General features: G+C 52.0%; 1 protein-coding gene across 4 annotated transcripts in view; it reads left to right on the top strand.

The window, feature by feature from the left end:
- The first annotated feature begins 588 nt into the window (after positions 1 to 588).
- MLPH (melanophilin) overlaps positions 589 to 11930 on the top strand; it is a 74037-nt gene continuing 62695 nt past the window's right edge. For 3 of the 4 annotated variants that reach the window (XM_011929609.1, XM_011929608.1, XM_011929607.1), the window contains exons 1-2: positions 1326 to 1571; positions 7545 to 7678. In XM_011929609.1, the coding sequence (XP_011784999.1) occupies positions 7569 to 7678 (110 nt within the window). In that variant the 5' untranslated portion in view covers positions 1326 to 1571; positions 7545 to 7568. Of the gene's footprint in view, positions 917 to 1325; positions 1572 to 7544; positions 7679 to 11930 lie in introns of those variants that run through there. The other variant, XM_011929610.1, reaches the window with a different exon arrangement.

The following is an 11930-nucleotide window of genomic DNA, read 5'->3' as shown; positions in this document are numbered from 1 at the left end:
AAAAAAAAAAAAACTTCTGCCCTTAAGGAAATTAAGTCCCCACATCTTAAGGGATTTATTAATCTTACAAGCAACAGTAAGGTATATGGCAAGGAGGTAAGGAAATGAAAAACATAAACACCAGATCTTATGGGATGTGGAAACGCTGGCTTCAGTGTAAGCTTCACCCCATTCCAGGGTTCACACTCAACAATCAATGGTGTTTGGTGACAGCACCTGTCCCAAGGCAGCCCAGGGACCCGAAATACTCTGATTCACCTACAGTGTTCCCCAGGGCTCAGCAGGCAACAACATTCTTTTTTATTCTTTTGCAGCCTTTTGAAAGCTGTTTACAAATAATCTAATATGATATCACAACAATCCTGTCAGGTTTCGTTTCCTCTTCTGTTAAATGAAGATAGTAGTATCTGTTCACCTGATGACTTTATTCTTATCATTTTGCAGATACGAAAACTGAATTGCAAAAGCAGTTCCTGAAGAAGAGAATGTAAGTTTTTAAATGACAAGGGAGTGGGAGGAGGAGGGAGAGAAAGTTCTGAAGCGCGCAGTCCTGGAGGATGAGGGAGGAGGGCAATTCCCTAATGTTCCTTGGAATTCGGAAGGACAGGCAGGCGTGGCGGACTGGAGACGGCGGCTGGCCTTGGGACCCTCTGAGTTCGCGGGCCCCACTGAGCACCCAAAGGCCGGCCCTAGAGTCCAGGAGGAGAGCGCAGCGGCGCGGAGCTCCCAGGCGTCCCCCGCAGCGCGTCCTCGGTCCTGGAACCGCCGCGCCGCGCGTCCTGGCTTCCACATCTACCCCATTTGCCCACGGATCTTGACTTTTTCTTGGCGGGCAAGGGCACGGTCTTCTCCCCGCAGCGGGGTTGCCGGCGGCTGCGGGACCCTCCTGGTCCCGATGCCTGGCAGAATCGAAGGGGTGAGGGCACGCGCTCTGCAGCAGAAAGCCCTGGGCTTAAAGTCCCACGTATTATTTGGCGTTGCCACTTACTGGTCGGTGGCTTTGGTAGGGCACATTTCTGAGCCTCAGTTTCCCCATCTGTAAAGCCGAAGTAAACAGCGTTCTCCTGGCAGAGTTAGAAATTTCGACGATGTGCCGCGCGTTCTAGAGCGCGCTCAGCAAGCGGGTCCACCGTGCCCAAGGCAGGACCGCGGCGCAATGTCACCCACGCAAAGTCGCCGCAACTCACGGGAATCGCAGCTGTGTGCTGAACCTTCCCCACCCCGCCGCCGTCTTTCTCCCCAAACTGACCTGGGGGCGAGTATCCGGGGCTCTCCCCCCTGCGCGGGCGCCCCAGGTGAACGTCCCGCCCTCGGCCTGGCAGGGCATCCAGAAGTGTCCGCGCTCCCGGAGCTGGGCGGAGCGGGGCGCAGCCCACGTGATTCGGGCAGGAGGCGCCGGGACCTGGCCAGCTGCCCGCCTGCCCCGAGATCCAGGCGCGAGCCAGCCGCTCTGCTTGCCCCCATTATCCAGCCTTGCCCCGGCGCCCTGACCTGACGACGCCCTGCTTCGTCGCCCTCCTTTCTCTCCCAGGTGCTGGACCAAGGACTGAGCGTCCTCCGGAGAGGGTCCGGTGAGTGCACCGAGAAGAGGGAACAGCGGAGCTAGGGTGGCACCCAGGACTGAGGGCTTAGGCTTTGGGGAGTGCGCGGTGTCGCGTGCAGACCCACTGGTATGAAACCGTCCCCAGCCGCCAGCCTCCCTGCCTTGGTCCAGGCTGGTGAGGACAGCGCGTTCCCAGCCACCCAGCCTTAGTCCCCAGGCTTCACCTGGATTCTTTGAGCAGACTGGTCTGGGTGCGGGCACGGGTGGAAGTGGGGTGGTGGGGTATCCCCATTTTGGGCAAAACGGTTGGTTTTAATCAGAAACTCCATCGCCTCCATTGCGAGTCTGCCATGCAGACTGGGCCAAGGCTGCTGATGCCAAGCAGGCTGGCCCCAGGGGAAAGGCTTCCTCCCGGCCCAGGAGCTGGTCTTGGGGTGAGTAAGAGGCCGGATGATCTTGGCATGGGAGGAGGCACCTGGCTTCCTTTGGGTATCTAAAAGTCTGTTTTATTGGAATCACCTTTTGTTTGCAGACAGACTCCCTGGGCCCGCCAGGGAGATGCGGGAAGTAGAGATGTGGAAAGGGTCTGTGAGCTGTGAGCACCTGTGGGCTTGGTCCCCGCCCTGGCCCCAGGTCCCTACAGGAACGGAATCTCACTTGTAAATTCCCGAAAATTCCACAGGCTTTAACACCGCGTCCCACTGACGTTAACTGGCACTGAAAACTTCACCTCTCTTCCACACGGAGCTTGAGTTGGGGCCTTTACCTGTTTTTAGATGGTGTGACTGGTATCTTGTTCACATATTTCTTTCTGAGGGAGTGAAATGACAGTGGGAGAGAGCGAGGCTCCCCACAGGTGCAAAGGCCAGCATTGCTGGGGGCTGTGAAGTCTCAGGAAAAGGGTCTTGGACTAGCCTACCACGCTGCTGACATGATGCCTCGGATTCAGCTGGCCTGCATCTGTCCTTAGAAACCCATCCCTCCACCTGCTCACTGGTGGGATTCAGCTGACCTCAGCAAGGTCTCAGCCTTCCTGGGCCCAGCCCCCTCCCCGCCCAGGGCCGTGCTCTTCAGTATCTAAGTACCAGGCATGGGTCACTGTGCTCCTGGCCCTCACTCAGGCTCAGAGAACAGCAGCAGGTGCCTCAGAAGATTGACTGAGGACACATTTAGAGAACATGGGGCGGTGTCAGGCACACACATGGGGAGTCAGTGGGTCTTGCTGAATACAGCATGAGTGACTGGAGAAAATTAAAACCAGCTGAATGTGTGCCCAGTGAGGGGCTGAAGGTGGTGGAAGTGTCCCAGAGCCTGTGGGCTAATGTGAAAAGTGAATTTGGTGCCTTTCAACCGCAGTGTAACAACGGCTCAAGTGAGCCCCAGTCTCAGTGGTTGGTGCAGCCTTCTTCTAGGGCCAACCATCTTGTTCTTTTCAGAAGCAACCTCTGGAGGAACAGCCCTTGCCCCTACTCCTCCCCACTATCCCGACACCATCACTCCCCCTCCTAATTTCAACATCCTGGCATCATCCAGGGCTGGAGAGGGCCAGAGAGGTCCTGGAGCTCAGCCAATGTCCATGGTACAGATGGGGAAACTAAGACCCTGAGAGAAGGGGCATCTGTCCCAGGCGGCCGAGCTGGCTGTGTCTGAACTGGGATGGGAACCCAGCTGCCACCTCTCAGCCCCATCCTCCTTCTGCAGCCTCACCTGGGACCCATCCTCCTTCTGCAGCCTCACCTGGGACCCATCCTCCTTCTGCAGCCTCACCTGGGACCCATCCTTGCTGCAGAGACTAGCACTGAGGCTTTAGGTGCAAATGCAGAACTCATGTCCATTTATCAGTGAGGTTTACCACCAACTCCCCAGAGAACCGGGAGAGCAGAGGAGATGGCAGCTTGGTAGGCAGGTGGCTGAGGGGCAGAACACCCTCCCAGTGCTTTTGCTGCTGGAGCCATTCCAGACCCTTGTGGCTGCAGCGCAGATGTGCCTGGTTCACCTGTAGGGAAGGGAGTGGCCCTTCTGGGTGGAAATGTGCTCATTTAGCCACTGATGAGAGCTGGGGGTCAGTGCCTACTGATGGGCCCCGCCTACAGAAATAACCACACAGGCCAACCTGGACAGCAGCATTCGGGAAATAGCCACAGAGGATTAAGGCAGAGGGCACCACAGTTGTCATCTCTCCCACCTCCCCTTTATCAGCAAGAATAACACACACGACACGCCTTGGCTGAGTCAGAGAGAGCATTCCTGCTGTCGTTAGCTTGCCAGTTTGTTTGCTCAGGCAAGTGATCACCCACAATTACCATTGTTCCAAGGCTCTCCGAGCAGCCAACCCAAGAGCTAGTTAAGCCAATTCTTCATCCAGGAGGAGCCCCCACCCTGATTTCCCTTCAATTTGGCCAAAAAATGAATTCAACTCTTTAATGGATAAAGGTGACACACCACTGGAATTCAGCGGTCTGGGCCTGGGATATCCATCTTATAAAACCAGCTCCACTCTCTCCTCCCTGTCTGTTAATCCCTGTGTCCCCTCCCTCTGACCCACTATGGCTATTAAACCACTGGGGAAGTCTGGCTGTCTCCAATGGCTAAAATATGATTGAATCTGAGCAGTGGAACAGGCACTAAGGGGAAGTGTTTTGTTCAGGAACCTCGTGAGCAGGCGTTATCTACACAGAAATGGAACAAGGAACAGATAGAGCAGGGTGGCGTCTGCCCTCGCCCAACACACGCACTCTGGGAGCCCCCACCCCCACCTCACCCAGCTAGGGCAGGCACAGAGCAGTCCTGCACTCCTCATGGGTCTAACATGTTCTCTGCCCTCACCTCCCTGAGCCCATGGAGGTCGAGGCTACAGTGAGCCATGATTGTACTACCACACTCCAGCCTGGGCAACAGACTGGGACCTCATCTCAAAAAACAAGAAACAAAACCAAGATTTGAAAGGGGATAGAAAGAGGGAGGGACAGGTATCCAGGCAGCCTCTAGGACATTGGTTGTGATGTACTGTGATCTTTTTATGCATTCACTTACTGGTCACTGACTGCTCTAAGAAGGTTGCAAGATAAGAAAAGCAGGTTTTTCCTTTTGTCTTGCTTTTCTTCCTCACATATCATGATTTAAGTTTCTCAAACTGAGGCCTGGAATTTTGACTTCTACGTTAGAAGAGAGGGAATGATAATGCCTCAGCTGATGGTCACACTGTCCACCCATTCTGAAAATAGAACATCGGTGAATGCTCTTCTTATGATCCCTTTTTTTCAGAACTCATGAAAAGTAAAAGTGAATGAACTCCAGTCATGCATCAAATAATAACGTTTTGTTCCAATTCTTTAGAAACCAGAAAGTGTGTGCTCTGTGGGAGCATCAAAAATGAGTTCTGTGGTAAGGGTTTCTTGACCAGAACCTAAATCTGACTGTAAAGGAACAGAGTTTGAATGCTCCCAGGGCATTGGGGCAATCTCTTCCTATATTGCAAACACTCCTCTTTACATTTGAGAGTGGAAATGTTGAGGTGTGGGTGTAAAAAAAAAAAAAATCAACAAATTATCCTTCCCCATTTTTATGGCATAAGCCAGGGACTCTTTTGGCTGACTTCCATGAGAGCTCTGTAGACATTTTTATTTTAAATGGTATCTGCCCAGAAAATGTAACTTTTCATAATTAACCTCTTGTACAACGAAATCGAAGTACGTCTCCAGCACAGGGGGAGTTTTGTTAGTATTTTTATGATAAACACTTTCAAATGGTCAGCAGCACTAATGGGAGATGCTTCCCAGAATTCAGAAGCAAAATTGAGTCTTTTTGGTGGTTTTGAGACTTCCCCCTGAAAGCACACAAATTGGACACTTTCTTTGATGTTCCTGAGAAAATAGGTTCAAGTCCTCAAGGAAAACTTGTTGAAATCATGAGGTGGTTTTTAAACTTTCAGTTACTCACAACAGAACTCCCAGTCATCCAAACAAAATATTCCCCAAAGCCTCAGTGCCCAGAGCAGAGCTAGTCTGTCTATAGCTGCAGCATCTAAGGGCTGAGGGCTTCCCTGGCACAGCCTGCTGCACATCAGGGACCTTCAAGCACAGAAAAGCAACTGCCATGTGCTGGGAACAGATAGAGTTGCTATTCTCATGGAACTTAACAATAACTAATGAGATATCACCAACTGTTAAGGGGTATAAAGAAATGTTAAAGGGATGGGGACAGGTGAAGGAGTAAAAACCACAGGATGGTCAGGGGAAGTCCTCTGTGGGGAGCATGAACAATTTTGCAGTGTCCCAGTGTGTATGCATTGGTGGTGAGGTTCTCCCTGGTACAATTGTGCCTCCAATTTTATACCCAGCAGTAATGTCCACATCAACATGAGCTGTGAGGCCTGTATGATATTGCCATATGAAAAGCCAACAAGATCTGTCATTCTCTCCTCAGCCACCACCACTGCATCACTCCCCTGCCTCACACCCATCACCCACCCGACAGGATGTACAGGTTAAAGTCCTCTGTGACTTGCCCACCACCCAAGTTAATGAGTCTCCCTTAGAGCTTTGCTACTCAGAGGGGTCTGAGGACAGCAGCATGAGCCAATTAATGCACTCGAGCCGCCTGGGGATCTTGTTCAAAGGCAGATCCTGAATGAGTAGGTCTGGGGTGTGGGCCTGAGAGTCTGCACTTCTAACAAGTTCCCAGGGGATGCTGCCAGTCCATGAACAACATTTTGAGTAGCAAGCAAGATTCTAAGGTTCTGCTTATCTTGGCTTTTGGCATTTGGATTTTCCCTCCCCTGTCCTTTGGACATTGATTGGGATCAGGTCTGATGAACTTCAAAAAGGGCATAAGATCATCTGAGGTTTGACTTCTTGGTCATCAGGTTACCTATAAACACTGCATCACACAGTGCATTGAGTGAGGCTGCTGCTTTGCTAAGCAGCTGAGTCACACCAGATTCTCAGACAGGCACCGTGACTCCTACATGGAATCCCAGTTCTTTGGGAGGCCAAGACAGAAGGATTACTTGAGCCCAGGAGTTCAAGACCAGCCTGGGCTGCATAGTGAGGACCTGTCTCTAAAAGAAAAAAAATAATAATAAAGTAACATTTTTAAAAAATTTAATTAGATTTGCTGAGGGTGAGGCCTGGCCACCACTTGTGTTAGGTAATCCTAATACACACCAGGCTTGAGAATCCCTGCTGGGCAGCCCCATAGCTGACCTCTCGAGTAAATAAAGTTCAGCATCCACTGCTCATCCTGCCCACATGTTTTGTTCTCCCAAGTTGCATTGCTTTGGCCTCTCCGAGGAAATTATGTGGCTATTCCCAGCACAAGCACATCATCCTCTCAGGCATCAGGCTCATATGACCTCCTGCTGGAGCCACCCCCCACCACACACATGGCAAACCTGAACAGCCCCCAACACCCGGAGGATGATGAAACTTTCCAAGTGCTGTGAAGTCTTCCAACTTTTCCACCCAGTGGGTCAGTCATCCAGGCATTCCTGCCCACATAGAGCCGGCAGCATCGCTCTAGGCGGTCTGGGAGATGATAGAAAATTCTGAGCTGACTGAATTTGCTGTGAAGTTTCCTCTTTTCTGTGCTGTTCCCATTCCCAAGAAACTTAAGGCGAGAAGCCTCAGGAATGGAGCATTTCTCCCAGGGTTTTCTGTTGCAAAGTTCAACCCTAGGCCAGGGAAAGGAGCCATGCCCCTGGATGGGGAGATCACTGACGTTTATCCCACAGTGGAAAGAGAATGAGGGACCTGTGGCTGAGTGTGTTTGGGAGAGTAGGAAGTAGACCCTTTTTAAAATTCAAATGTGGGAATTTTGTATAGATTCGCTTAAATTCATTAATCTACACAAGTTTCCAGACAAGCATTAGAAAACCATTTAACCCGAGTCCAGACAGATGTCCTGAGAAGTCAGCGGCGTTCTGTGTTGTCTCTTACTTTGTGACTTGGTTGGCATCGGTAGGCTTCTGGGACTGATGACTTGTGATCCTGTGAAATTCCAGGTGTGACCCTGACAAGAAGCAGAAATGGGGAAGAAACTGGATCTTTCCAAGCTCACTGATGAAGAGGCCCAGCACATCTTGGAAGTTGTTCAACGAGATTTTGACCTCCGAAGGAAAGAAGAGGAACGACTAGAGTGAGTGTGCCGTGCTGAGCCCACAGAGCCCGGGGTCCCTGATCTCCCCCGAGGGCCATACTCTGGGTGCTGTGTGGGTGGGTAGATGGCCACGTGCAGGGTGAAGAGTGATGGATAGGAAGCTGGGTCTGGGACACAGCTCTTCTTTCTGGCCTTGGTTTTCTCAGTGAGGGGATCTGACTTGCCAAACTACATTCACTTGTTCTCTGAATAGTTTTATTTCAACTTGATCCAGCTTCCAGGGTGATATCTCCTAAGCCAGGTGATACTTAGGCCACATCTTTGAAGAGTAGAGCAAAAAGTGATACATGGGGGGAGTCTCCGTGCCATTCTGAAACACCCCGATGTTGGAATCAAGTCTTTAGGATGGAAGCTGCCCTTCTACCTTTCTTTTCAGCAGTGCCAGGCAGCATCCCGACCTCACCATGGGAGACCCCAGCACGGTTTTGTACCACTCTACCCAGTGACTGGGCTAAAACCCACTCATCCTTGTTCACTCCCCCCTCCACTGTGTATCTTCCTCCCCTCTCTATCATCTGGGCCCCCTTATCCTTTCTTGATGTCTTTAGTGGATTGGGTCACCCTATGAGAAGGAAGCAATATGAGGAAAGTAGTTAAGCAAAAGCTGAGAGGATGCTCCCAGCGGAGGGCGGAGGGCAGAGAGCAGAGGGCAGAGGGCAGAGGGTGGAGGGCAGAGGGCAGATGGTGGAGGGCAGAGGCCAGAGAGTGGAGGGCAGAGGGCCCCACTGAAGATGGCAGGAGGGAGCCTGGTGTGCCCCAGGGAGAGCATAGGCTGGCAAGGCTGGAGTGGGGTGAATGAGGGGGCCAGGAAGAGAGGCGGTTGGGGCATGGGATCGGTGCCGGTCACAGGAATCCTGTAGAGCTTCACAGGGCCTTATCCTTCCCCTGAGTCACCACAGACCTTCGAGCAGAGCAACGGCAAGTCCTGGTTTCTGTTTCACAGCAGTGGGCTCTGTGAAGTGACCAGATGCACTTTGCAGGCAGAGCCAGCAAGCTTGTTCGGAGATCAGATAGAGGGTCTCCAGGGTGAGAGGGGTCAAGGGCAACTTCAAGGTTGTGGCCAGAGCAACTTCGAGGACAGAATGGAGGTCAGCTCTGCTGGGGAGGCCACAGATGGAGAGGTTTGGGGAAAATGTTTCAGGCATGTTGAAGTGACATCACACAGGTACATTGAGCGGGTGTTGGACACATTCACTAGTCCAGAGCTCAGAGGAGATGCTGTTATGAGAGCTTCATAAAGGTGAAGCTTCATACGGTGAAACAGATGAATGGTATTTGTGTTCATTTCTGGGACTGCTGCCTATGTGGCTTGTACGGTACAGATGTCGTGGTTTAAAACACACAGTTCTCCTGCAGTTCTGCAGGTCAGAAGTCCTAAAATCAAGGTGTCCTCAGAGCTACATTCCAGCTGGAGGCTTGAGGTAGGACCCATCTCTGGGCCTTTTCCAGGTTCTAGAAGTTTCCTGGATTCCTTGGCTGCTGGCCCCTCCTCCACCTCCAAGGCCATCAGCACAACATCTAACAATGTCTCCCTCTCCCACTGCCTCTCTCTCACCCTCACCCTGTCTCACTTGTGCCTCCATGCTCACATCTCTCTCTCTCTCTGACTTTCTTGCCTTCCTCTTTCCCCTATGAGGAGAAATACGGTTACATTTAGAGACTGCCTGCATCATCCAGGACCCTCTTCCCATCTCAGGATCCTTAATATCATTCCATCAGTAAAGTCTCTTTTGCTATGTGAGGTGACGTTTTCACAGGTTCTTGGGACTAGAACATGAATGCCTTGGGGCGGGGCGGGGCAGCATTGTTCAGCTGACCACAGCATTTAAAGCTGGAAGGGAATTTGGATAGGGACCAGCCCCGGGGACTTCAGCTTGAGCATGTTGAGGAGATAAAGTGCCAAGAAAGGAGACAAAAGGAGCAGCAGAAGGGGGACTTCGGGTCCCCAGGCTGAATAGGGTCCACGACAAACCGTTAGGTGAAGCAGAACAGTTCACAAGAGCAGCACATGGAGCAGGGGCCGTCCATTTGGTGGGGAGGCGCTGGGGTCAGAGCCGTGGGATCCCCCACTCTCCCTCACCCTGGACCACTGATCACCCCTGGATTTCATCATAGCACAGGTTTCACTGCTGGCCTTTGGGGAGGGCCCATCCTGCTGGCCCTGGTACAGCCAGTACCAGCCTGGTGGCCATGGCCTGCACTGACCAACTTCTCAAAGCCTGAGCAGAGGCTGCCCACCAGCATGCAGCTGACCCCAGGGCTGCCACCCTGTCCCCTCTACGTAACTGACCCAGGGCTGCCACCCTGTCCACTCTGCACTGGCAGGAAAATGCGGTCTCACAGGCCATGTCTCACCCCCTCCTCTCTTGAGTCTCAGATCCCCCATTTCCACATTCTGAAGTCCCTCACCCTCTCCTTCCCATTCTCTCTAAGTAAACTCAAATATTTTCTCACGGTTTTAACTAGGGCAAGTCTCCCTGCTTCAGCCTTGGCATTCAGGTTGTGCCAAGGGCAGAACATCATTCTCATTAGTAGAGCCCCCTTCCAGGTGGATCCTTCCCAGGTGCATCCTGCCCTGTCTCCAGGGCCGCCCTGGCTATTGTCAGCCCTTAATTCAAATGGCAACTTGTAACTTCTCATTGCCTGCGTATAGGCAAATGCAGAGAAATGAAAAGGGGAGGGAGAACCATGTTTTCCAAGGAGCAGAGGGAGGGAGCTAGTGGGGCCTGGGGTCCCAGGCAGGCACTGTCTTCCAGGGAACTGTTGAGTGGTCTGCCCTGCTCCAGTCCAGGCTTATCTGAAGTGGGTTTCACAGAAACTCCCACGCGTTTCCTGTCTGTGGCTCACCCACTTCTGACACCCATCTTTCCTTATTTCATGTTCTTTTCATCATTTCACATTGCAAAGAAGGGACGCACCCAGGTCACCTCGCAGAACTCTTAAGAAAGGATGCACACGGGTCACCTCTCAGTGCTCTTAGGAAGGGACTTTTGTAAGCACCTGGGTTCTGCTGACCGTGCCTGGGGGGCCGCTGGTGGCCAGTTGGCTGCAGCTGAGGTCACATTGTTCATTCTGTACCTGAGGCCGTTTGCCCAGAATGAGCCAATGGGGGGGGGGGATGTGTAATGGGCCCACTCTGCTGTGTCTTCTCAGCCTGCTATGTGATTAGGGGGTGGGCTTGTTACATCCCCAAATGCCTTCTGATGGGAAGGGGCCACATGAGCGTAGAGTACCATGTTGAAAATGTCCGGGTGCAGAGAGGCAGTGCTATGGAAAGCCTGTGTCAAGGTCGTTTCAGGTCGAGAATACTGAAGCCCCAAGCGGCATTGCTATGATGGTTCTTACTATGAGAATACATTTCAGCGGGTGACACATTTGGGAGGCAAAGAATCGTGTAAACCAGAGGTCCCCAACCTTTTTGCCACCAGAGACCGGTTTCATAGAAGACAATTTTTCCGCAGATGTGGGGGTCGGAGGGGAGGAGGCTGGGGGTGGGTTTGGGGATGGATGAAGCTGTTCCGCCTCATTCTCATTCTCATAAGGAGCACACAGACTAGATCCCTCGCAGGCACAGTTCACAGTAGAGAACTATGGGAGCTCTATGAGAATCTAAGCTGCCACTGACCTGGCAGGAGGCGGAGCTCAGGTAGGAAATGCTGTCTTACCCACCACTTACCTCCTGCCATGCAATCCGGCTCCTCACAGGCCAGGCACCCCTACTGGGCCACGGCCGGGGCTTGGGGACCCCTGATGTAAACAGCGTGGAGGTAGAGGTAGTTAAGAGGTTTTTGAGTTTCTTATTGTTTCATTTGTGCTTGTCTTTTGTTGACTGCCCTATTGGTTAAATTTGTCACTAAAAGGAGATCTGCCTGTACCTGTGAGAGGCCTTTCCACAGGCGCCTCATGAGCCCTGACGAGTGGCAGGGCCCTGGCATGTGGGCACGCATCACGTGCAGGTGCCGTGAGCACCGCAAGGTTGAAACACACCTCGCAGTGTGCTCTGCTCAAACCGAGCAGTGTGGAGGCTCAGCAAGGCTACAGAGAAAACAAGCACAGAATAAAGGCTCTAGTTCTCAGCACCAAAACTGGTTCTGCAGAGGAGCTGCTGAAAATACCAGAAATCCACGATGAAACAGAAGATAACTTTTCCAATAATGAACCTCCTTCTTCCCCGTCTTTCATCATTGTTAATCTGTGCGTTTAACCAATTTCTTTTTTTTTTTTTTTTTTT

This window comes from Colobus angolensis, unplaced genomic scaffold (assembly GCF_000951035.1).
Source record: "Colobus angolensis palliatus isolate OR3802 unplaced genomic scaffold, Cang.pa_1.0 Scaffold82, whole genome shotgun sequence".
In the NCBI taxonomy this organism is placed as follows: Eukaryota; Metazoa; Chordata; class Mammalia; order Primates; family Cercopithecidae; genus Colobus; species Colobus angolensis.
The sequence above is the reverse complement of the archived record's forward strand: the minus strand, read 5'-3'. Positions and strand labels throughout refer to the sequence as shown.